Raw genomic sequence first — 26,775 nt, 5'->3', positions numbered from 1 at the left:
GGGGGGAGTGTCACCACTCTGCCAAAGCCGAGTGGCGGTTCTCTGCTAAAGCCGCATGGTGATTCTCTCTCACAGGGCTGCAGGAGTCCCCACTCTGCTAAATACCGAGTGGTCCTTCCTGTGCTATGGAACCAATCTTCTCCAAGCTCCCACGCAGGCACTGTAACTCGGGGGACCTGCTCCCCAGTTAAGTCTTGGTGGGGAAGTTACTTCCATCCCCCTGGCTCAGAGTGTGGATACAGGTATTTAACATATGTAACCAGTTAAAGGTTATAGATATGTTAAATGACCATGCCAGAGGTTAGCTGCAAAGCTTGTTGCTATGCAAAACAGCTCTCAATGGCCCTGCTCCATTTGTCCCTTCCCCCAGCTCACACCTGTGGGAGAAGGGGTGAGGACATCTTATATGTCTTTGTAATATTTCCCGGACACCCTGAGTTCTGGGCCCCATTCCAAATCCCTATTTGGGGCTCCCCTCTTGGCTGCATCCTGTAACACTGTCAGGAGAGTGTGAACCAATTCTTTACATGGTCACTGGGATCCAAGGGAGCAAAAATGGAAGCCATGCAAGATTTCTTAAAGCTCTGGGCTCCTGAACTTGCACAGGATCACTTCTGCTACATCCTCTTGGCTAAAGCAAGTCTCAAGGCTAACCCAGCTTCATGGGAGAGGAGAAGGGGACATCCTATGATGGGAGGAGGAGTGACATACTAGTACAAAGAAATGGAGGCATGATTCCTTGTGATCATTATTATAATTTGTTACAATCAAAAATAACTTGAGAGTAAGAAAGTTTCTTTTAAAACACTGACTAAAAACTGCTGTGGTGTTTTATATTCCCTGTTCCTGAAGTATTAACATTGCAGTCCAGGAATATCTTATGTAATTACACCAGAAATTAAAGGGAAAAAGTTGGCAGTATTTGGGTATTATAATAAAACATCTATCTTTAATATTATGCTTTTTGTTTCGTTGGTATGTAATCTCTTTTAGGACAGGGCCAGTGATATTAACCTTTCATTCTTTGAACAGATGTTTTAAGTGCTCTGAATGGTTAGTTTTAAGTACTGTGAGAAATAAGTTGAATTAGCTCTTTAAATAGTAGTAAACTTCACACCCCCAATACAGATTCTTAGCTACTGATTTTAACAGTTGAGAACAATTTACTTAAAATTTTCTAACATTGAAGTTGGACTCCTATACATAAGTAATTTCTTATTTATTTGAAATTTTTCTTAAATTCATTTAATTAGTTTTAAGACTTCATAATAAAGCAGCATGCCATAACTTTAATTTTGTTAGTGTTAACTAAATCACCTATTTTCTGAATAAACCTAGGAGAATTTTTTTCCTGGTATCTACTTTATGGGCCATAGGATTTAATGCACGTTGATGGAGAATCTGAAACTATTTTGAAAGTGCATGTCAAAGTGCTATGTAAATTTTAAATTTCCATTTACAAAATGCACACAAAAGTATTGTTTTTAATGAGAAAAAATATATAGTTTGCCAGATATAAGTGTAGCAAATAATTATAGGCTTCAGTTTTTTGTATATTATTTTATGTTGTTTGAGGGATAAGGGGGCTGAAGTCACTTTAAAATAACTTATACTAGAATTATTATATATTTATATTATAGCATTATTATATAATAGAATGCATTATATATAATATGCAGCATTATATAATGTTATAATATAAATATATAACTAGTATTTATATATGAAATATGACTGTGGTACTAAACACAGTTAAAATATTATCTTTAGTGTGTGTACATATGTGTTATGATTTGAATTGGATTTTACTTGTATTCACTTTTAGAAATATAAAGAAAAGGACAAACACAAGCAAAAACACAAGAAGCAGCCAGAACCATCACCTGCATTGGTTCCTTCCTTGACTGTAACTACAGAAAAAGTAAGTTTTAAATACCATTATTGTTTTATTGTATTATACACACAGTTGTTTTAGTCATTTGGTTACAATATATTGTAAATATCTTTGTAAATGTGTCATTACATTTTTTTCTCCTGCCTTTATTTTTGATTTTTTTTGTTTTAGACAGTTACCATAATTTAATAGTAAATTATTATTATTAGACATTAAGGTTGTTTTTCAATTTGGGGTTATTATAAACAATATTTAACTGTGATTTCACTTATACGTGGATATATACTATTATTTAGTTTTATATAATAACCAGTTATAAACTGACTTTACCTTTAAGAAATATTTTCATTCTCAGTGTTCTGGTTCCTTCTAACTTTTCCACCCTCTCTAACCCTACATTAAGCACTTTTGGCATTTCCATTTCTTAGTCCTTAATCTACTTTCTGTTTATACCATAATTGGTTGTGAAGAACGTTTTAATTAAAGATAACCAATGGGAAACATCATTGAGGTTAGAATTTGGGCTGTGATGTAGGCTTCATCCATCTGATTTTTTAATTTTAGCTTCACCACTTAACTGAGCTCTAAGGACAGATAGTTAATTTAACCTCTTTGTAACTTGATTTCATTTGTAAAGTGAGGGAAATAGTTATTGTAATTGAATGAAATTATATGTGTAAAGCAGTTAGAACTATGTCTGGTTCATAGTAAATACTACCTCATAAATATTGAATATTATTAAGATTATTATCACATGGTTAATATAAAAAGTAAATGGAGCCAGGGACAGGTGGGGGTGGGAAGTGCAGTAGGATACGAGGCCAAATGAGGGGCCAAACATGTAGGGCTGTGCAAGCCAGTGGAAGGACTTTGTTTTTGTTTTTGTTTTTGTTTTATTTTGAGTGAAAAGTGAGCCATTGGAAGTTCTGAACCTAGATATAACATTGTCTGACCGAGGTTTTTTAAATACCTCTGGCTGCTTTATTATAGATTAAATAGACTATAATATAGAGACTCAATGATAGCAGGGAGGCCATTAGGAGGTTTTTGAAACAATCTAGAGAGATAACAGGTAATGTGGAGGAGGGTAACAGGTGATTAGACTGAATGAATACATTATAATAGTTTTAATTTTATGTAAGAAGCATTGTAAATTTGCAGGCTAAAGCTGCCTTTTTCTTTTCTGATGTTTTACTGTTTTTTTCTTTTCTTTATTGTTGCTCAGTTACAGTTGTCTCACTTTTTTCCCTATTGCTCTCCCTTTCCCCCTCACCCCCCACTCCCACAGTCAGTCCTGCACCATTGTGTGTGCCCTCTGTGTTCCTTGGCTTGCCCCTGCCCTGTGTTTTTATGCCTAGCAAAGTCTTTCCTTTCTTAAAGTTAAATACTTTAAAATTTTTTCTAAATATATTTTACTGATTATGCTATTACAGGTGTCCCATTTTTCTCTCCCTTTTATTCTCCTCCGTCCTGCACCCCCTTCCTACCAGCATTCCTTCTCCCTGAGTTTATGCCTATGGATCATGCATATAAGTTTTTTTGGCATCTCCATTTCCTATACTATTCTTAACCTCCCCCTATTTTGCATCTATCATTTATGTTTCTTATTCCTGTACCTGTTCCCCTATCCTCCCCCTCCCCCTCCCTTCTGATAACCCTCCATGTGATCTCCATTTCTATGATTCTGTTCCTGTTCTAGTTGTTTGCGTAGTTTTTGGTTTTGTTTTTGTTTTTAGGTTTGGTTGTTGATAGGTGTTTGTTGTCATTTTAGTGTTCATAGCTTTGGTCATCTTCTTTTTCTTAGATAAGTCACTTCAACATTTCATATAATAAGGGCTTGGTGATGATGAAGTCCTTTAGCTTTACCTTGTCTGGGAAGCACTTTCTCTGCCCTTCCATTCTAAATGATAGCTTTGCTGGATAGAGCGATCTTGGATGTAGGTCCTTGCCTTTCATGACTTCAAATACTTCTTTCCAGCCCCTTCTTGCCTGCAAGGTCTCTTTTGAGAAATCAGCTGACAGTCTGATGGGAACTCCTTTGTAGGTAACTATCTCCTTTTCTCTTGCTGCTTTTAAGATTCTCTCCTTATCTTTCATCTTGGGTAATACGGTTGTGATGTCCCTTGGTGTGTTCCTCCTTGGGTCCAACTTCTTTGGGACTCTCTGAGCTTCCTGGACTTCCTGGAAGTCTATTTCCTTTGCCAGATTGGTGAAGGTCTCCTTTTTTATTTTTTAAAATAAGTTTTCAATTTTTTGCTCTTCCTCCTCTCCTTCTGGCACCCCTATGATTCAGATGTTTGAACGATTGAAGTTGTTTCATAGGTTTCCGAAGCCTCTCCTCATTTTTTTGAATTCTTGTTTCTTCATTCTGTTCTAGTTGAATGTTTATTTCTTCCTTCAGGTCCAAAGCATCAATTTAAGGCCCAGTTCCCTTCCCTTCACTGCTGGTTCCCTGTATGTTTTTATTTATTTCATTTTGCATAGCCTTAACTTTTTCCTCTATTTTGCGACCATATTCAACCATTTCTGTGAACATGCAAATTACCAGTATTTTGAACTCTGCATTCCATAGGTTGGCTATCTCTTTATCATTTAGTTCTATTTTTGGAACTTTGATCTCTTCTTTCATTTGGGCCAAATTTCTTTGTCTCAGCACACCTGTTACATTGTAAGGGTGGAGCCTTAGGTATTCACCAGGGTAGGGCAATCCAGGTTGCTGTGTTTTTGTGCTGTATGTGAGGGAGGAGTCTGATAGGGAACAATGCCATTTGTTCAGCTCTTCACAGGTTTTCAGTCACTTCCCCCGCTACCCACAAGCAAATTGGGCCCTTCTAGTGCTGATTCCCAGGTGGGTGGGTATGTGAACATTCTAGGACCTTGTGGGTCTCTTCTATGAGGCTGGGAGTTTCTTCTGCCACTGCAGCCTCTATAGGTTTTTACATCCAGAGGCTTTGACAGTTTTCTTTTTCTGTGCTGGAACCCTGGCTGATGCAGTCTGTCTCACTCCCCAGTTGTTCCTCCTGTTTTAGCCACATGCAAATGTGGGACCACCAGCCACCACCTTGCCACACATCCTCTCCACCCCTGCTTCCCGTCTATGCCCTCCTACCAGTCTGGATGAATGTTTCTTCTTTAACTCCTTGGTTTTGGGCCTTCCATACAGTTTGATTTTCTGGAAGTTCTGGTTGGTTTTTATTTTTAAATTTGTTGTCGTTTTCCTTTTGGTTGTGCGAGGAGGCAAAATGTATGTACCTACGCATCCATCTTGGCTGGAAGTCATAAAAATTTTTCTTCCATTTTCTTAGATTATTTCAGTTTTTAAATAATTCTTTAAAATATTCCATGTAGATTTTAATTTTGCATAAGATACTTTTCCCAAATTACTAACCAGTTTTTCTAGTACCATTATTTAGTAATTTCAATCTTTCCCTTTGGCTTTGGAATCCCTTTTGTATCATGTACTAAATATTTGTATTAAATTGAATCTTATCCTGGAATTTCCTTTTGTTCTGTTGGTCTATAAAAATCAACCAATGTCTTTAGTGAATGTCATTTGACTGCTTTGATTCATATTTTACAGACTAATAATATGAATATAATTTATTCACAGTCTGTTTCCCTGAACATTTGCAATCCTCACCTCAGGATACATTTCACAGGACCAGAGTTCAGTATTTTTCCATGATGAATTCCATGTATGTACATTCTTACACATGTATGTGTGCATATTTTGCCTTTTACTCTGTCGTGTTTACGAAGTTTCAGAATATGATCACATCTCATCAGCTGATTTAAAAAGGGGTAATGCCTTAATCAGGTTAGCTCAGGTAGATTTAAGACAAATAATCTGGGGAGGCCTTGAGTGGTTGGAAAGGGATAGGTAGCTGGATGGTAGAAGACCTGAGTTGTAGATACCTTTTAGGAGAACACTGTCATTTTGGTTCACCATACTCTTTGATCTTTTGTTGTGGAGACAGGGAAAGGTCAGGGAATGTAAGGCTGAGTGTTACTATGAGCTGTGGGGATTATTTTATGAACCTTACGGTTCATATTAGTAGAGCATATTTAAATTGCAAATCATAGGGAACTCGAAGTTACTACTGTAATTTTTAAATACCTGTAATACATAACAAGTTTTGATTTTACATTTTTGAACCTTGCATTTGCCATTTTTCATACCTTAATACAAAACTCCATTTTATTCTTTATTAACTTTAAAGTTCATTATAACTGTCTTAAAATTTTCAATTGCACTTTTCCCATGACTAATTTCTAACCTCTTCTGATTCTAAGTCTTTTTAAAACTGGAAATTAGCAACAGATGTCTTGAGGTCTCATGTTAATGTGGTGTCACTGTAACCTTTTAAATGCTACCACTATTATTTCTCAGTATAGTAGTTTCAAATTGATCTTTGATAACCATTGTTATAGACCACTGGTGATACATAGACATGTAAAATGCTAGGAACAAAGTAGGATTTCATATTAATCATTAGCATTGGTACGAGAATGATCATAAATATATGTGCCTTTTCTAGAAAACATAGCTTGATGTTTCTCTCATGTGGAAGGGGGATAGGTTTTTATATAAAAGAGGATTAGATGGAACAGATGGGATTAGATGTCTCGGAGACTTGACACTCTAATAATTTAAAGGATTAAATTATTGACTATGATAATCCTTTAATATCATAAAAGAAGAAAAGACAGCAGAAAAGGAGGCTTACCTTGTGATAGTGGACAGTGCAGTTGCTTCCCTTGATTTCCTGTAGTCTTTCTCATCACTTCAAATCTGTTTCCTTTTTATAATACTAGTATAAGTGGATATTGCCAAAGAAAAGATAAGGAAAGTCTTAGCTCTTGACCTTTTTTTTTTTTTTCTTTTTAGATTTTATGTATTTATTTTTAGAGAGGTGTACGGGAGGGAGATAGAGAGAGAGAGAGAGAGAAACATCAATGTGCGGTTGCTGGGGGTCATGGCCTGCAACCCAGGCATGTACCCTGACTGGGAATCGAACTTGCAACACTTTGGTTCGCAGCCCGAGCTCAATCCACTGAGCTACGCCAGCCAGGGCTAGCTCTTGACCTTTTAAAAAAAAACATTATTTAAAAAATTTTTCAATTGTAAAGTTGAAACATTCAATATTATATTAGTTTCAGGTACACAGCATAGTAGTTACATATTTAACATAGGAAGTGATCCCTCTGATAACTTAGCTCTTGACTATGAACAGAATTGTTTGATGTCAATGATATGTTTCTGAAAAAAAATTCCTGGACATGTGCCACAGTTAGGCTGCATTTTTAAATTTGTCACAAAGTTAAGCCTGATACCTTATTAGAAGTCATTTTATTCAACACATTACTTTTTATCATTACTAGAAGACTTAATAGTTGTTCTGACCTTGGTTGTAAATAGCTCACAGTCATTAGTCTTAAAATTTTTTGGAGTGGTTTAACTTTAAAAGTACAGTATTTCTTTTAAAAATATTTTATTATTTACAGTTTTCTCAGTTTTTCATCCTGTTCCTCCCTCCACCTGGGCCCCAATCCCTCAGGCAGTCCCCACACTGTTCTCCATGTCCATGGGTCATGCATGTATGTTCTTTGCCTAACCCCTTCACGTTCTTTCAATGAGTCCTCACCTCCTTTCCCCTCCTCTCCCCTCCTCTCCCCTCCTCTCTTATAGCTGCTTCTGATTATGTTTTGTTCATTAGTTTATTTTGTTCATTAGATTCCACATATAAGTGAGATCATGTGGTATTTACCTTTCACTAACGCTTATTTCACTTAGTGTAACAGTCTCCAGGTCCATTCATGCTGTTGCAAAAGGTAAGAGTTTCTTATTTTTTACTGCTGAGTAGTGTTCTATTGTGTAAATGTATGACAGTTTTTTTATCCACTCATCTACTTATGGGCACTTAGGCTGTTTGCCAGTCTTGGCCATTGTAAATAATGCTGCTAATCACATAGGGATGTATATATTCTTTTGAATTGGTGTTTCAGGATTCTTAGGATATATTCCCAGATGTGGAATCACTGGGTCAAAAGGCAGTTCCATTTTTAATTTTTTGAGGAAATTCCATACTGTTTTCCACAGTGACTGTACCAGTCTGCATTCCCAGCAACGGTGTACTAAGGTTACCTTTTCTCTATATCCTCACCAGCACTTGTCGTTTGTGGATTTATTAACAATGGTTGCCATTTAGGCAGGTGTGAAGTGATACAGTGGTTTTAATTTGCATCTCTCTGATGGCCACTGATGTTGAACATTTTTTCATATGTCTATGGGCATGTGTCTGTCCTCTCTGAAGAAGTATCTATTGAGGTCCTTTACCCATTTTTTAATTGGGTTGTCTGTCTTCCTGGTGTTGAGTTGTATAAGTTATTCAAATATTTTGGAAATTAAACCCTTATCCGATGTGTCATTGGCAAATATGTTCTCATACAGTGGATTCCCTTTTTATTTTGATGATGGTTTCTTTAGCTGTGCAGAAGCTTTTTAGTTTGATGTAGTCCCATTTGTTTATTCTTTCCTTTATTTACCTGGGCCTATATACAATATATGCAAAAGTATGGCTATGTGAGATGTCTGAAATTTTACTGCCTATGTTTTCCTTTAGGATGTTTATGCTATTGTGACTTACGTTTAAAACTTTCATCCATTTTGAGGTGTTTCTTTTTTGCATATACCAGTCTGGTTTTCCTAGCAGCATTTGTTGAAGAGACTGTCTTTACTCCATTGTATACTCTTGCCTCCTGTGTCAAATATTAATTGACCATGGTTTTATTTCTGGGCTCTCTATTCTCTTTCATTGATCTAAATGTCTGTTTTTATGCTAGTACCAGGCTGTTTTGATTATGGGGCCTTATAGTATAGTTATTGATATTAGGTATTGTGATCCTTCCAATTTTGTTCCTTTTTCTCAAGATTTTGGGTCTTTTTGGTTCCATATAAATTTTTGGAATATTTGTTCTAGATCTGTGAAATCTGCCATTGATTTTAATAGGAACTACATTAAACTTACAGATTGCTTTGAATAGTATGGGCATTTTAATGTTAATTCTTCCAATCCCTGAACACAGTATATGCTCCCATTTATTTGTATCTTCTGTTTCTTTCTTACTTATCCTTTTATTTTTGGAGTATAGGTCTTTTACCTCCTTGGTTAAATTTAATCCTAAGTATCTTATTTTTTGTTGTTGTTGCACTAGTAAATGGAATTATTTTCTTAGTTTCTCTTTCTGGTAATTGATTATTGCAGTGTAGAAATGCTACTAACTTCTGAGTATTGGATTTGTGTCCTGCTACTTTGCCAAATTTATTTAGTAGGTCTGGTAGTTTTTTGGTGGAGTCTATAGGGTTTTTTATGTACAATATCATGTTGTCTGTGAACAACGACAGTTTTACTTTCTCCTTTCCAATTTGTTTGCCTTTTATTTTTATTTTTTTAAGATTTTATTTATTTATTTTTAGAGAGGGAAGGGAGGGAGATAGAGAGAGAGAGAGAAACATCAATGTGCGATTGCTGTGGGTTATGGCCTGCAACCCAGGCATGTTCCCTGGCTGGGAATCGAACCTGCGACACTTTGGTTCACAGCCTGCACTCAATCCACTGAGCTATGCCAGCCAGTGCTGCCTTTTATTTCTTCTTGGCTGTTTCCTGTGGCTAGGACTTCCAGTACTATGCTGAATAAGAATGGTGAAAGAAGGTATCACTGTCATGTTTTTAAGGGAAAAACTTCTAGTTTTTCCCCACTGAGGATGATGTTGGCTGTAGGATTTTCATATATGGCCTTTATTATGTTGAGGTATGTTCTCTCTATTCCTACTTTGCTGGGAGTTTTTATCAAGAGTGGATGCTTGGTTTTATTAATGCTTATTCTGCATCTGTTGATATGACCATGTGATTTTTATCCTTCATTTTGTTTATGTGATGTATCATATTTATTGACTTGGGAATGTTGTATAACCTTGCATCCCTGGGATAAATCCCATTTGATAATGGCATATGATCTTTTTAATGTATTGCTGGATCTGGTTTGTTAATATTTTGTTGAGGGTTTTAGCATCTATATTCATCAGGAATATTGGCCTATAATTTTCATTCTTTGTTTTATCTTTACCTGGTTTGGAATTAGGATAATACCAGCCTTGTGAAAGAGCTTGGGAGTTGTCCTTCCTCTTGAATTTTTTGGAATAGTTTGAAAAGGAGAGTTGTTAGTTCTTCTTTGAGTGATTGGGAAAATTTACCTGTGAAGCCATCTAGTCCAGGACATTTATTTGCTTGGAGTTTTTTGATTACTGCCTCAATTTTACCAGTTGTTATTCAGTCTGTTCAGGTTTGCTGCTTCTCCCTGATTTGGTTTTGGAAGATTGTATGCTTCTAGAAATTTATCCATTTTGCCCAGATTGTTCATTTAGAATTTTGGCATATAGTTCATACTGTTTTCTTACAGTCCTTTGTAGTTCTGTAATATTAGTTGTTACTTCTCTTTCATTTCTGATTTTATTTATTTGGGTCCTCTTTTTTTCTTGTTGAGTCATGTTAAAAAGTCATCAATTTTGTTTAGTTTTTCAAAACACCAGCATCTGGCTCCATTGATCTTTTGGATTTTTTTTAAGTCTCTATATCATTTTTTTCTGCTCTGAACTTTATTCTTTTCTTCCTTCTACTCTTCCTGGGCTTTGTTCGTTGTTATTTTTCAATTCTTTTTTTATTTTTCAGTTCTTTTAGATGTAGGGTTAAATTCTTTGAGATTTTTCTTGCTTATGAGGTAGACCTATAATGGTATGAACTTCCCTCTCAGTAGTACTTTCACTCTGTCTTTAGGTTTTGGGTATATTCCTTTTCATTTTCCAGGTAATTTTTTATTTCTTTCTTGATATAATTGATAATACATCAGTAGCAAAAGAGCCAAGAATAAGAAAAAAGAGAAATGTAATAGTAAACGAAAAAATACAAGAATACCAAAGGAAAGAAACATTATTATGAAACGAGAGGAAGAGAAATAGTAAGAATAAGGAATAAAAGGAACAAAATTGCACAGAAAGAACAAAGAAAGAGAAAGAATAAAATATATGAAAAAGAAAAATGAAAAATATAGAGTAAGAAAAGGAAAGAGTAAAATAAGAGGTATATGAAAGAAAAATAGAGATAAAAAGGAAAATAGAAGAAAAATAAAAATAATGATAAAGAAGCAAGTTGAATTCATCTTAGCAGAATTTAGTGGCTGCTTGCTGGGTTCTTCCCTTGATACTGCTTTACTGTTGTCTGAAGCTGTATAAACCAATGTGAGATGCTATCCATATCTGGTCCTTGGCATCCTGTTTGAAGCTCCAGGGGATCCACATTTTGTTGCTACTTGTGCCAGACTTGGCTGCACACAGGAGGGACCAGGCTGTGATGTAAGGTCTGCCCAGGGATACATCAACAAATATTACAAGGCACCCCAGGATCTGCCTCTGCCTGCTGGCTTGTTGTCAGTCCTAGTTGCTGAACCAACTGTTTCTTAAAGGGGTTCTGGCAGAATTGGGAGAATGAGACCTCTGGATCTTTTGTGGCGGGGAAGTGCCATTCAGACATCAGGAAAGATGTTGGGTATCCCAGCGTTAAGATTTTGAACTGAATGATTCCACCATTCTCCTGTAGATGTGCTAGTGTTTTGTTTTTGTTTTTTTTAGGTTTTTTTTCTTTTTGAACCAAAGATTTGATAAATCATCTTCTGTCTTTCTGTTTTTAAGGAGAGGGTAAATGAGGATCTAATTCTAAGTATATCTCTTAAATTTTATACTGTATCTTTAAGACTTTTTGGTCATAGAACAAGCTTTTTTTCTGTAAAATGTTAGTTGATTTTTTAAAAGATTGTATGTATTTATTTCTAGAGAGAAGGGAAGGGAGAGAGGAGGGTGGGAAACATTGATGTATGGAGAGAAAAACATCCATCAGTTCTTTCATGCCCCTAACTGGGTCCTGGTTTGCAACCCAGGCATGTACTCTGACTGGGAATCTAACTGACAACCTTTCAGTTTTCAGGAGGACACCTAACCCATGAAGCCACATCATGCAGGGCTTAACTGTTTTTTTTTTCAAATGTTTAATTTTAAAATTTGCATATGTTTCTTTAAAGGTTAACTTTTAAGGAAATCTTTAGGACTTTTAAGTTATAATGAAATCCAGGTGTAGATTAATTGACTGTTTTTACTCTTTGTTCTTGTTCTATAGCATTCATCAACAGAACACATCTGAATGCTAACTCAAGGAATTTTTTAGTAAAATTAATTTTTAAGGGAATACACATACACAGTAATCTTAAGACAGTAAAGGCATTCAGAAATTGATTATATTTGTACCTGAAACTAATACAAAATCATGTTGAATGCAAACTAATTTAAAAAACATAAAATTTTAAAAAATTGTTGATGAAAATAATTAAAAGTAAAAATAAACAATAATTTATTATACCATTTAAATCCGACTTTCTGTTAAGCTTTCTTGAGGTACAGTTGATGTATAGTAAATTACACATATTTAGGGTAAAAATTTTATACGTATTTGTGAAACCATCACCACAGTCAGTAGGAAGAGCTTATTTGTGACTCGGTGTACCTGCTTCTTGTCTTCCTACTTCTACATATGCCCTTACCACTATTGTTCTGCTTTCTGTCATTGTAAATTAATTTAAATTTTCTAAAACATTAGAAGTGGAAACACTGAAACACATAAACTTTAGAGTTCGTTCACTCAGCTTAATTATTTGAGATTCATCCATGTTGTGTGTATCAATTTTTCATTCCTTTTTATTGTTGACCACTGTTTTATTGTATGAACATACCATAATTTGCTATTGATTTAACAAGTGATGGATATTCAGTTTGTTTTCATTTTGAGGGTATTACAAATAAAGCAGCTAGAGCGTAATAGAAATGTCTGTATGGACATATGCTTTTACTAACAAATGGAATACAGCTGGGTCACAAGGTAGGTGTATTCTTAATTTTTGACATTGTCAAACTGTTTCCAAAGTTGTTGTACCATTTAACAATTCTACCAGCTGTATACAAGAATTTCTGTTCCTTTATATTCTCAGTAACACTTTGTGTGATCAATTATTATTATTTTAGTCTGGTGGGTATGTAGTTGGCTTCTCATTGTGGTTCTAATTTGCTTTTTTTAATAACTAAATTATGTTGAAATCTTTGCATTTGTGCATTTGCCATTTATTTACTTATTTACTTACTTACTTATTTATTTATTTAATTTATTATTGGTAAAGTATTTATTCTGATGTGTCTACCCCTTGTCACTTTTTATTGGTATGTTTATTTTCTTACTACTGAGTTTTGTAAGACATAGCTTCTTGGTGCAAGTCCTTTATCCAGATACATTATTTGGAGATATTTTTACTACTCAGTGACTTGAGCAGGTATTCTTAATTATGTTCACTATATAATTTTTAAAATGATTTCTTCTATAAGTTTTATATTTTTGTTTTACATTTTGCCCTATGATCCATTTTGAGTTAATTTTTGCATATAATGTGAGTTCTACATCAAAGTCCACTTACTTGAGTAGAAATGTCCAGTTTTTCCAGAGCCATGTATGGAACAGACTGTTCTTTCTCTACAGAATTACCTTTACCCTTATTTGTTGAAAACTAGTTGACTCTATTTGTATTGGCTTATTTCTGGACTCTGTTTTGTTCCATTGATCTGTTTGTTCTTACATTAATATCACACTATTTAAATTATTGAGTTTTGGAATAACCTTTTTTATCAGATAGTATCCATCCTAACTTTGTTTTTCTCTTTCGTAGTTTTTTTGGCTCTTCTAGGTTCTTTGCAATTTTATATGAATTTTAGACTCACTGCCAAATTGTGGAAATAAGACTGTGAATATTTTGACTTGAACTTCATTCAATTTACAGTTCATTTTGTAGGAGAGTTGATCTTAATATTTAGTCTTCTGATCCATGAACATAGTTTATCTCTTGACCTGAATTTTTACTTTAGCAGTAAGTATTCAGGTTTTGCATAGCCTTTTTCAGCTTATTTCCAAATATTTGATGTTTTTTGATGCTGTCATAGCCTTTTTTAGTATCATATTCTGATTATTCTTTGCTAGTATATAGAAGTACGTTTTTTTAATTTTGTGAATCTGGTACCCTATAACTTTGCTGAACATTTGTTGTTATTTTTAGTAGCCTATTAATTCCATTGGATTTTCTTCATAAATGATCATGCCAATTATAAATAAGGCAGTTTTACTTCATCGTTTTCAATCTTGGTGGCTTTTATTTCTAATTATACCTGTTAGAACCTTCAATGCAGTGCTGCTGTAAGTGGTGAGAGTGAGCACCTTTGCTTTGTCCTTGATCTTTGGGGGAATGTATTTAATCTTCAAACATTACATGTGATGTTGAGGAAGTTTCTTTGTAGTCCTGAGAGTTTTTATTAGCCATGGATATTAGATTTTTGTCAGATAATTTTTCCACATATTTTAATTGATATATTGGTATGATTTTTTCTTTTTTAATCTGTTCCTATGATGAAGTATGATGCCTGGAAAAAGTCCAGCCATTGTTAATATAACGAGAACAGTTTGCACAATATCAATGTAACCAAGGAGAGTGGACTGGAATGTGCATGTGTGAACAGTGATAACTTCACTGTACTAGTAAGTGGGTGTAGTAGACGCTGTTGAATGAGTATGTGTACTGTGTGGCTGTTAAATTCAAAATGACTGAGCCAGTAGAGCAACAGATCTGCATCAAATTTTGTGCTAAGCTTGAACATTCCTCTGCAGAAACTGTTCAGATAATTCAGAAGGCTTTTGGAGACGATGCAGTGAGTACAGTGCAAACAAGTATGGAACACACTCTTCAAAGATGGTTGAGGATCTGTTGAAAGTGGTCTGTATTCTAGAAGGCCTACAACAAGCATTACACCTGAGAATATTGAACGTACACAGGCTGTATCAGCAAATATAAGAGAACTATGTGAGGTCCCGAGGTGCCTACTTTGAAGGAGACTGAGGCATCATTGTCCCGTGCACAATATTTCTTCAATAAATGTTTCTGTTTTTCATATCACATAGCTGGATACCTTCTGGACAGCCATGTGATATGGCTGGTTTTGATTGATTTTTCCAGTTGTTAAACCAAACTTGCATTCCTACGATAACTCTTACTTGGTCTTGATGTATTACCATTTTTATATATTGTTGAATTCAGCTTTTTGATTTTGTAAAAGAATTTTTGCATCTGTATTTATAAGGGATATTGATTTGTAGTTTTCTTAGAATGTCTTTGTTTGGTTTTGGTGTCAAAAGTAATGCTGACTTTATAGAATGAATTGTAAGTATTCACTCTTAGTAAACTTCCCTGAAAGAATTTGTCTAAATTTAGTATTATTTTTGTTTGATAGAATTCATTTCTAAAGCCATCTGGGCCTAGAATTTTCCTTATGGGAAGGTTTTTAACTACAGTTCCATTTCTTTAACAGATACGTTGCTATTCCGGTTATCTATTACTTGAGTGAGCTATTCTGTTTTTTCCTAATCGGGCTGTCTATAGGTTTATGACTTTCATCAATCTTCTATCAGCTTTTCATTTTATTGATTTTCTCTATTTTTATATTTTACATGTTAGTGATTTCTGCTTTGGTTTCATTTATTTCCTTTCTACTGCTTACTTTGGGCTTCCTTCACTCTTTCTAATTTCTTAAGGTGCAAGATGATGAAATTTATTTAAGACTTTTCTTTTTTCTAATTATCAACAGTTTAAAAAACTAATAAAGTGAGCAGTTTTAGATTATTGCTAAATTGAGTAGAAAGTGTAGAGATGTCCTATATCCGCTGTCTTCATACACATATAGCTTCCCCTACTGTCAATATCCCACACAACTCACCCAAAGTCCATAGTTGACATTAGGGTTTACTGTTGGTATTGTATATTCCCTTTGAAGGGTTCTGTAAATGTGTAATGACATGTATCCATCCACCATTGCAGTATTCTGCTGAATAGTTTCACTACCCTAAAATTTATGCCTATTCATTCTTCCTTTCTTCTAAACCCTGATGACCACTTTTTTTTTTTTTACTGTCTCCATAGTTTTGCCTTTTCCAGAATGTCATACAGTTGAAATCATACAATATGCAGTTTTAGTTTCACAGCAAAATTGAAAGTAAGGTCCTGAGATTTCTCTTATAACACATATTTCAGCACATGTAGTGTTTTTACTAGTTGCAATTAGTCTATTAATATATTCTGATTCTTCCTGATTCACTTTGGGAGATTATGTGTTTCCAGGAATTTATTCATTTTATCTAGATTGTTCTATTTGTTGACATATAGTTGTTCCTAATATTTTCTTACAATCGTTTGTATTTTGTGTCAGTTTTTACTTCTTTTTTTCATTTCCGATTTTATTTATTTGGGTCCTCTTTCCTCTCTTTATTGATGAGTGTGGCTAAAGATTTGTCAATCTCGTTTATCTTTGCAAAGAACCAGCTCTTGGTTTCATCGATCTTTTCTATTGTTATTTTAGACTCTCTTATTTACTTCTGCTATGATACTTATTATTTCATTATGTCTACTCACTCTTGGCTTTGTTGTTCTTTTTCAAGTTTATTTAAGTGTTAAGTTAGATTGTTTATTTGAAAATTTTTTTTGTTTCTTGAGATAGTCCTATAATGCTATGAATTTCCCTCTCAGGAGTACTTTCATTGTGTCACATAGATTTTGAGTTGTTATGTTCTCATTTTCATTTGTTTCAAAGTATCTTGATTTTTTCCTTGATCTCAATTGTTAACCCAATCATTGTTTAGTAACATTTTATGTAGCCTCTATGTCTTTGTGTGCTTCTTAGTTTTTTTCTTGTGATTAATTTCTAGTTTCATACCCTAGTGGTCAGAGAAGATGCTTTATATGATTTTAATCTTCTTAAATTTGAGATTTGTTATGTGTCCTAATATGTTCTATCCTAGAAAATGCTCCATGTGTACTTTAAAAGAATGTATGTTCTGCTTCTTTGGGATGAAATGTTCTCAAGATATCAACTGAATCCATCTGATGTAGTGTGTCTTTTAAGAGTGCTGTCTCCTTATTGATCTTCTGCCCAGGAGATCTGTCCACTGATGTCAGTGGCATGTTAAAATTCCCTACTATGATTGTGTCATTGTCAATCTGTTTTTTTTTTTTTTAATTTCCATCAAGATTTGCTTTATACAGTGATCCCTCACCTATTGCGGGAGTTACATTCCAGAGACCCCCGCGATAGGTGAAAGTCCACAAAGTAGCAGCATTATATTTATTTTATTACTTATATATATTTAAGGCTTTATAAACCCTTCCCACACTCCTATAAACCTTTCCCACACTTTTATAAACACTTCGTATGCTTTTAAACACTTTCTATACTCTTAAACCTACGTAATTTTAACAACATATAAAATTCTATATGGGTATTTTAGGTGCTCCTGTGTTGGGTGTGGTAACATTTACAAAGATTAAGTCTTGTTGGATTGTTCCCTTTATCATCATGTGGTGGTGTCTTTCTTTGTGTCTTACATTGCCTTTGTTTTAAGTCTCTTTTGTTAAATGTAAATATTGCTACCCCAGCTTTTTTTTCCCATTACCATTTACATGGATATCTTTTTTTTATTTCTTTGCTTTTAGTCTGTGTGTGTCTTTTGTTCTGAGGTGGTTCTCTTGTGGACAATTCATTTACTCTGTATCTTTTGATTGGAGCATTTAAGCCATTTACTTTCAAAGTGATTATTGATAGGTACACAGTTATTGCCACTTTATTCTTTTTTTTTTTTAAAGATTTTATTTATTTTTAGAGAGGGAAGGGAGGGAGATAGAGAGAGAGAAACATCAATGTGCGGTTGCTGGGGGTTATGGCCTGCAACCCAGGCATGTGCCCTGACTGGGAATCAAACCTGCGACGCTTTGGCTCGCAGCCCGCGCTCAATCCACTGAGCTACGCCAGCCAGGGCTGTCACTTTATTCTTTTAACTGTATTCTTCTGGTTCTTCATAAAGAATACCATTTAACTTTTTTTGTAATCATGATTTGGTGATAACAAACTCATTTAGCTTTTTCTTGTTTGGGAAACTCTATTTCTCCTTCACTTTTAAACAATAGCTTTGCTGGGTAAAGTAGTCTTAGTGGTATGTCTTTGCTTTTCATTACTTTGAACATATTTTGCTAATCCCTTCTGGCCTGTGAAGTTTCTGTTGAGAAGTCATCTGACAGTCTTATGGGAGCTCCCTTGTACATAGGTAACTGTTTTTTTCTCTTGTACCTTTGCCATTTTAATTATGATGTGTCTTTTTGTAGACATCTTGTTTGGGACTCTATGCTTCTTAGACTTACGTTTCTTTTTCCTTCACTAGGTTAGGGAAGACACTCTTTCTTCAAATAACTTCTTGATCCCTTGTTCTCTCTCTTTTTCTGGTATTCCTCTGATGTGGGAGTTGTTACTCTTCGTGTTCTTTCAAAAAGTTTCCTTAAACTTCTCATTTAAAAAATTCTTTTGTCCTTTTTTTCCCTTCTACTTTGTATTCCAAATGGCAGTTTCAGTCCTTCACTTCATCTAATCTGCCATTTATATTTCTAGTGTATTCTTCATTTCAGATATGATAGTCTTCATTTCTGACTGGCCCTTATTTGTAGTTATAAGGATGCTCAACAACATGAAAAAGAATACATTAGACATAATAAATGGTAGGTTGGGTGAAGTGAAAGATCAAATCTGGGTTACATGGAACTCTTAAATTCAATAAATTGCGTTCCTCCATTTCATTCAGCCTTTTTTTTTTTTTTTTTGAGATTTTTCCTGTTCTTTTATTTGGGGCCTATTATTTTGTCTCCCAATTTGGCTGCCTCTTTGTGTTTGTTTATATGCATTAGATAGATTTGCTCTGATTCCCAGTCTTCATGGGTGACCTATGTGTCCTGTGGGGTTATGTGGTACAGTCTTCTTGTTCACCTGAACTGAGTGCTCCAGGATGGTCCCTTGTGTGGGTTACGTGGTTCCTCTTGTTTTAATTGTATTGAATTGTTTGTGTGCGATCAACCTTCAGGCTGGCTGACAGCAAGGCTCAACTGCAGCCATGGAGTGTGAGCTCCTGTGCAGGTGCTGGCACACAAAGCAGAATTCATCTCAGCAGGATCTGGTGCCTGCTGAGATCTCCCTTTGGATGTGTTGCTTTTGAAGGTAATTGAAGCAACATCCTACTGTGATGTTGTATGAATCTGTTCACTCTGTATGTTGGTTCTAGGCCTCTTGTAAGGGACTGTGGTTCAGTCTAAAGCAAGATGCTGCCTGTGACTGGCCCTTGGCAACCTGTTTGTAGTTACAAATGATTCAGTTTGTGGCTGCCTCTGCTGGGCCTGGCTGCACACCAGACTTGGATTTTACCAACTCCAGGCCCAGGCAGGTTAGCAAAAGTCCAAAGGCAATCCAAGATCTGCTTCCACCTGCCGGCTGCCTGTTAGGCTCAGTCACTGAAAGGGCCTCTGGATGTACTACTCAGTAGGGTGTAAGCTCCACATAATGAGGGTCAGAGGGAGTCTAGAGTTTGGGGTTATGGCTTTCCCCCAGGCTGATGTGCACAGAGGGGAGTGCTCTACCCAGAAAAGGTGACATCTGCGGTATGAGTGAATGACTCAGCACAGGGATTCTGGTGGCTCTTTCTTCAGTTCTCTCCTCAGGGCCACAGATTCCATATTTGATTCAAGTGACTCTAGTCTGCTTTGCCCTCCTTCCACTGGAGCCCAGGGTGAGTAGCTGTGAAAGAAATTTTGTGTGTTGGCCCTTTAAGAGGTTGCCTGTATCTCTGGCAGACTTCATCTCTGTCTGGCGGACAGAAGCCCCACTGCTTTTCACAGCCCAATGTTATGTTGGGGCCTCTTCCTGGCTCTAGTGCTCTTGGTTGGGGAGCCCAGCTTGGGCATTAGACCCCACACTTTTCAGGGGAAACCTTTGCAGTTGAGATAACTCTTAAGAATCTGAGACTCCATCTGTGGGAGCAGAAGCAGCCCTTTTTGTATCTCTACCCTTCCTAACAGTCTCCATTTGGCTTCTGGATATCCTTGGTTATAAGACTTCCCATCAGCTAGTCTTCAGGTGGTTATTCAGTATGATTGTTCTGTAATTTAGTTGTAATTCCTGTTTGGTCCTAGGAGGAGGTGAGTATAGCTTCCACTTACTTTGGTACCATCTTGGATCCACCCTCCCTTCCTTTCTTTTTCTGCTGGTATTCTCATTATACATTTGTCACACCATTTATACTTGCCCATGATTCTTGGATATAGTATTATGTCTTTCACTCATCTTTCTCTTTGCTTTTAATTTTGGAAGTTTTTATTTTTATATCCTCAAGCTCTGAGATTCTTTCCAGAGAAAGAATTATGCTTTGGCAACTCCACCAGCCATGCCCAATCTACTAATGAGCACATCAAAGAATTCTTTATTTCTGTTACAGTGTTTTTGATTTTAAGTATTTCTTTTTTATTCTTTCTTAGATTTCCTCATTGCTGCTTACATTACTTATTTGTTGTTGCATGTTGCCTGTTTTTACATTAAAATCCTTCTCCTATTAGCCCTGGCTGGTGTGTCTCAGTGGATTGAGTGCTGGTGTGCAAACCAAAAGGTTGCCGACTCAGTTCCCAGTCAGGACACATGCCTGGGTTGTGGGCCAGGTTCCCAGTAGGGGGTGTGTGAGAGGCAACCGCACATTAATATTTCTCTCCTGCTCTTTTTCCCTTGCTTCCTCTCTCTCCACAAATAAATAAAATCTTTTTTTAAAGACATTTAAAAAATAAAATGCTTAGCCTATAAATCATAGTTTTAAAGATTCCTGTTGTGATAACCCCAGAAATTTTGCCACACAATCTGTCTCTCTGGTTTTGATGCTTGTTCATTCTCTTCACATTGTATTTTCTCTTAGTATGCTTCATAATTTTTAAAAAATGTATTTTGTTGATTATACTATTACAGTTGTCTCATGTTTTTCTCCCCATTATTCCCCTTTACCTGGCACTCCCTTCCTACCAGCATTCCCCCCTTAGTTCATGTTCATGGGTCCTACATATAAGTTCTTCAGCTTCTCCATTTCCTATACTGTTTTTAACCTCCTCCTGTCTATTTTGTATCTACTATTCATGCTTCTTATTCCCTGTACCCTTTCCCCCAGCCTCTTCCTTGGTGATAAATCCCCATGTGTTCTCCATTTCTGTGATTGTGTTCCTGTTCTGGTTGTTTGCTTATTTGCGGGGGAGGGTTGGTTGTTTTTTAGGTTCAGTTGTTGATAGTTGTGAGTTTGTTATTTTACTGTTCATAGTTTTGGTCATCTTCTTTTCTTAGATAAGTCCCTTTAACATTTCATATAATAAGGGCTGGGTGATGAACTCCTTTAGCTTTACCTTGTCTGAGAAGCACTTTCTCTGCCCTTCCATTTTAAATGATAGCTCTGCTGCATAGAGTGATCTTGGATGTAGGTCCTTGCCTTTCGTGACTTCAAATACTTTTTTCCAACCCCTTCTTGGCTGTAAGGTTTCTTTGGAGAAATCAGCTGATAGTCTAATGGGAACTACTTTGTAGGTAGCTGTCTCTTTTTCTCTTGCTGCTTTAAAGATTCTTTATCTTTAATCTTAGGTAATGTAGTTATGATGTGCCTTGGTGTCTCTTCCATGGGTTCAACTTTTTTGGGACTCTGAGTGAGCTACTTAGACTTCCTAGCAGTTACTTTCTTTTCAGTGACTGAGCCTTTTCTATTTCCTTTGCCAGATTAGGGAAGTTCTCCTTTATTATTTTTTCAAATAAGTTTTCAGTTTATTGCTCTTCCTCTTCTCCTTCTAGCATCCCTATGATTTGGATGTTGGAACGTTTAAAGATCTCCTGGAGGTTCCTAAGCCTCCCCTCATTTTTTTTGAATTCTTGTATCTTCATTCTCTTCCCCTTGAATTTTTATTTCTTACTTCTGTTCCAAATCATTGATTTGAGTCCTGGTTTCCTTTTCTTCACTGCTGGTTCCCTGTAGATTTTTCTTTATTTCACCATTCATATCCTTCACTTTTTTCTCTATTTTGCAACCGTGCTCAACCATTTCTGTGAGCATCCTGATTATGATTGTTTTGAATTCTGCATCTGATAAGTTGGCTATCTCTTCATAACTATGTTGTATTTTTGGAGTTTTCATCTGTTTTCCATTCTTGCCGTATTTTTTTGTCTTGGTGTGCCTGTTGTATAGTAAGGGGTGGAGGCTTAGGTATTCGCCAGGGTGGGGCAACCCAGGTTGCTACATTGTGGTGCTATATGTGTGGGAGGGGTCCGAGAGGGAACAGTGCTACTAGCTGGGCTGTCAGGTGGCTTTCAGTCACTTTCCCCACTACCCATAAGTAAATTGGGCCTTTCTCGTGCTGATCCCCAGGTGGGTGGGCTTGTGTATGTTCTAGAACCCTGTGGGTCTTTCCAACAAACTCTCCTGTGAAGCTAGGGGTTTCTTTTGCTGCTGCCTCAACCCCCACAGGTTTTTACTGCTAGAGGTTTTAAGGCTTTATTTCCTTGTGCTGGGACCCTGCATTGTGGGGTCTTTCTCATCCCCAGTTATTCCTCCCTGGTTTACCTACACACAGATGTGGGACCACCCGATCTGCCAGCTGCTGCCTCGCCACATGTCCCCTCTGCCCTGGCTTCCTGTTTCCACCCCTCCAATCAGTCTGAATGAATGTGTCTTCTTTAACTCCTTGTCAGACTTCCATACAGTTTGATTTTCTTGCATTTCTGGTTATTTTTTGTTTTTAGATTTGTTGTCCTTCTTTTGGTTGTTCAAGGAGGCAGAGTGTGTATGCCTATGCCTCCATCTTGGCTGGAAGTCTGCTTCATAATTTTTTGTTTTAGAGGTCAATATGATATCCTGCATGAAAGGAACTGTGTTAAACAGGCATTATCTATTGTGGTGATAAGGCATTGTGAGAGGGAAATATTTGGTAGTCTTTTGATTAGACTATGTCCCTGGACTGTGACCTTCACAAGTGACTCTACTCCTTCCCCTGCCTTGTAGGTGGGATAGGATGCTGCTGCTGTGCCAGGGGGCATTGGAGTTGGTATATCCCATCTCCAGGGACTTCAGTTTCTGATATAACCCCAGCAGGTTATGGTCTGGTAAAATAGTTTTTCCTGTAAGCAGGGCTTTTATTAAAGAGGTACAGAATACTTTGGCATATTTCAGAACTGTTCCTTTCTTTCTTCTGATACTCACTGTGAAGACCTGGTAGAGCTCCTGGAGGTGGAACTCAAAAAAATTTAGGACTCCCACATGACTGAGTCCTGCTGGAGTTTTTCTCTCAGACTTGTCCATAGTGAGTCTGCAGCAATTTTTCAGTTATACTTGAGGTGTTTTTTACTCTGCTACTGGTTCTCATGGAGGTTTCTCTTGATCAGTTATATTGTGATTTCTGTATCCATGTGCCTGTCTCTTCCATCTTTGGGGCAGTGGCTTGCCATGTGATCTTAACTGCTTCAATGGATCTAAGAAGAGCTGTTGATTTTTGAGTTTAGCCCTTGACTTGTTAGGATGCAATGAAAACTTCCAAGTTCCTTACATGCTGAACCAGATTCTACAAGTGCTAATGATAGGGATTTAATGCTTAAACTTTGTTCTAAGTATGATTTACAAATTTGATGTATTTTATTTTCATTTTTATTTAATTAACAATACCCTGTTATTTCCTCTGGATTTCTTTCTTCTTTGACCCATAGGTTGTTTAGAAGTGTATTATTTACTTTTCAACCATTTCGGGATTTTTCACATATCTTCTTGTAGTTTCTACTTTAATATTTTTGTATTATTTAATTTCTTTGAAAATGTGTGAGATTTAAAAAGAAATGACACAATACAGATTATGTTTGGTGCCCTAGGTGCATTTCAAAAGAATATGTATTTTGTTCTCATTGTATGGAGCTTTTCTATAAATGTCAGTTCAAGTTGATTGCTACTTTTTACGTTCTCTGTATTCTTACTGATTTTTGTTGTGTATACGTGTTCAGTCACTTATTGAGAAGGGGTTATATAATTATGGATTTTGTTATTTCACCATTTTCTGTATTCTGTCAGTTTTTACTTAATTTGTTTTGAAAGTCTCTTATTAGGTGCAAAAACATTTAGGATTTTTAAATCCTTGTGATGAGTACACCTCTTTATCTTGGTAATATTTCTTGTCTAAAATTTAATTTTTTGATACTTTAATATTGTGAATTCAGCTTTCTTTTGTTTATTGTTAGATTTATATCTCTTGCTCGTACTTTTAATATCTTTACCTTATATTTAAAATGGGTTTCTTGTAGGCAGAATATAATCTTGAGTTACTTTTTTTAAGGTTGTAATCTCTGCCATACAATGGGGTATTTGGGTAATTTACCCATAATGTGATTATCGATATGATTGTATTTAAATCTCTCATTTACTCATTCTTTTTTATTTTCCCATTTTTCATCTTTTTTCTTTTAGTCATTGAATATTTTTATGATTTCATTTTGGCTGATTATTACTATATAAATTTTTGTAGTATTTTATTAGGTTGCTTTAGGTTTTATAGTATACATCTTTAATATACCAGTCTGCTTTTAAGTGATATTATACCATTTTCATATGATGTATAAGAACATCATAGCTATATACTTCCATTTCTACCTGTTGGCTTTTGTGTTATTTTATTATTTAAAGTTTTTTGCCTATTTTATAAATCTCACAGTTACTATCTTTGCCCCAAATCATCAATTAACTTATAGAGAGATTTAAATAATTAAAAAATCTTTATATTTACTCATGTAATTACTGTTTCTAGTGCTCGCAATTACTTTGTGTGGATCCACATTTCCTTTGTTGCTTTTCTTCTGCCTAGAAAACAGTCTTGAGCATTTACCATAGTGTTGATCTGCTGGTGATTAGTTATTTCAGTTTTTTTTTAACTTAAAATCAGTTATTTTGTTTTTGTTAGTATTTTGCTTTTCTGAAAGTTATTTTGAAAGTTATTTAGCTACAGAATTCTAGGTTTATGGTGGTTGTTTTACTTTTTGGTATTATACTTTAAAGATTTTTCTCTTCTGGCTTCTATCTTACATTGTTTCCATGAGAAATCTATTTTCATCCTTATCTTTGTTTCTTAGCCCATAAGGCATCTTTTTAAATTTTAAACCCCTGGCTGCATTTATCATTTTCTCTTCATTGTTGGTTTTTAGTGATAAGCAGTTTGATCATGATGTGCATTCAGAGTTTTCTTCATGTTTCTTGTGCTTAAGGTGGGTTTATCTGTAGGTTATAGTTTTCACCAAATTTTGTAATTTTTCTGCTACTTTTAAGTTAATTTTCCCCCTCCCACTTTTCTTTTTAGTACTTTAATAACATGTGAATTAGGCTCTAACAGATCACCAGACCATTCCTTCCTTTTCCCTTATTAAAGTCGCCTTTTTGTGTTTCATATTTGATAGCTTATGTACTAGGTTTTTAGAGTTGGGTTAAATGAAAAATTTGTGGCTTTTACAAAGACACTTTCGATTAGGACATAAATTTAAAGAGCCAGCATTATTATGTTTCATCATGATTGTCCCTCTTCTCTCTGCTTCATTCTCCCAAATGTGGATTATAGAGCCTTGTAGAATAGTGTAGGGACAAAAAAATAACTGCTTTTTCTTTGGTTACCTTTTATAGAGTCATTGTTGAATTTTGAGTCTAATTTAAAATATTTGTTTGAAGTAGGAAATACTTTTTGGTTTAGTTATACATTGGTGTTGTATCTAATCAGAGGATATGTAATTACAGTTAGCCATAAAACAAAAATCATACATTCTCTGTCTGTTTTAAAGAATTCATTAAGTTGCTTATAAGTCACAATATAGACCAACGTATTTAATGCCTTTCTTTAGAGGCTCTCAATACAGTCAAATAGCCAGTTTTATCTCTAGTGGAAAAGGAAAAAAGGCCATGTTTTATTCGGTTAACAGTTGAAATAGTTTGCAATTTATGGGTCAACTTACATGAAAAATATGTATTTTTAAGCAGTATAGCTTTTCTCAGAGCAGTGAGATAGCAATACTAAGAGTTATTAAGGTTGTGAAACTGAGGAAACAACAGATCTGTGTTTTAGGTGTACCTACTATGTTTCTTTGAGTCTTACTTCACTCACTACCTTCTCCTTTTACTTCTTTCTACACCTTCTTGGTTTTGAGTTGATTATATGTTTATAATAGAACTCCACAGTGCCATATAATTAAAATAGCATATTACAGAAAAATACTCTTAAGTTAACTTATAAACATGGAGTTAAGGTAGAGGTCTTTCTTTGAATAAAAATTATGTAACCTTTTTTAAATTTTAAATAAATGTAATTTTTTTAACTGTTAGACTTCTCAGCTACAGTTTTTTGGGTTTTTTTTCCTTTTTGCTTTAGAAGCCTGTGATATCTTTTGAAATTTAAAAGGTGTCAAAGTTTTATTCAAAATAAAATGTTATGTCATAAGGGTTAAGTATCTAATCACTATGTTGTACACCTGAAACTAATATAATATTGTATATCAACTATACTTTTATTTTAATATGACTTTTGTCACTGAAATTTCCTTAATTTTTATTTATTGCTTTCTTTGTAATATCTTTTGTTCCAAATGTCATGTTTTCATTAGATTTATGGACATATTTATACTCCAGGGGTAAACAAGTAAATTCTGTTAAATGAATGGGAAAAGTTACCATCCCTAATTTAATCGATGGGTGGAAACAAATAGTACATTCTGTTTTTGATGCCTCACCCAGTTATTTCTCCTTTCCTTATTAGATACATGAACAAAGTACTTTTTTTGATACATGAAGAAC

The 26,775-nt window shown here is 35.3% G+C and overlaps 1 protein-coding gene across 11 annotated transcripts in view; it reads left to right on the top strand.

Annotated features, from left to right (window-relative positions):
* The window catches only part of MLLT10 (MLLT10 histone lysine methyltransferase DOT1L cofactor), a 243,144-nt gene that overhangs the window by 142,631 nt on the left and 73,738 nt on the right, over positions 1 to 26,775 (top strand). For all 11 annotated transcript variants that reach the window (XM_045857925.1, XM_045857921.1, XM_045857927.1 and 8 more), the window contains one exon: positions 1,826 to 1,921. In XM_045857925.1, coding sequence (XP_045713881.1) covers positions 1,826 to 1,921 — 96 coding nt within the window. The remainder of the gene's footprint in view (positions 1 to 1,825; positions 1,922 to 26,775) is intronic.

The sequence above is a fragment of the Phyllostomus hastatus genome, unplaced genomic scaffold (genome assembly GCF_019186645.2).
Source record: "Phyllostomus hastatus isolate PE091 unplaced genomic scaffold, TTU_PhHast_1.1 phas_scaffold_1674, whole genome shotgun sequence".
Classification (NCBI taxonomy): Eukaryota; Metazoa; Chordata; class Mammalia; order Chiroptera; family Phyllostomidae; genus Phyllostomus; species Phyllostomus hastatus.
Note: the sequence above shows the minus strand (reverse complement) of the source record. Positions and strands in the feature narration are given on the sequence as shown.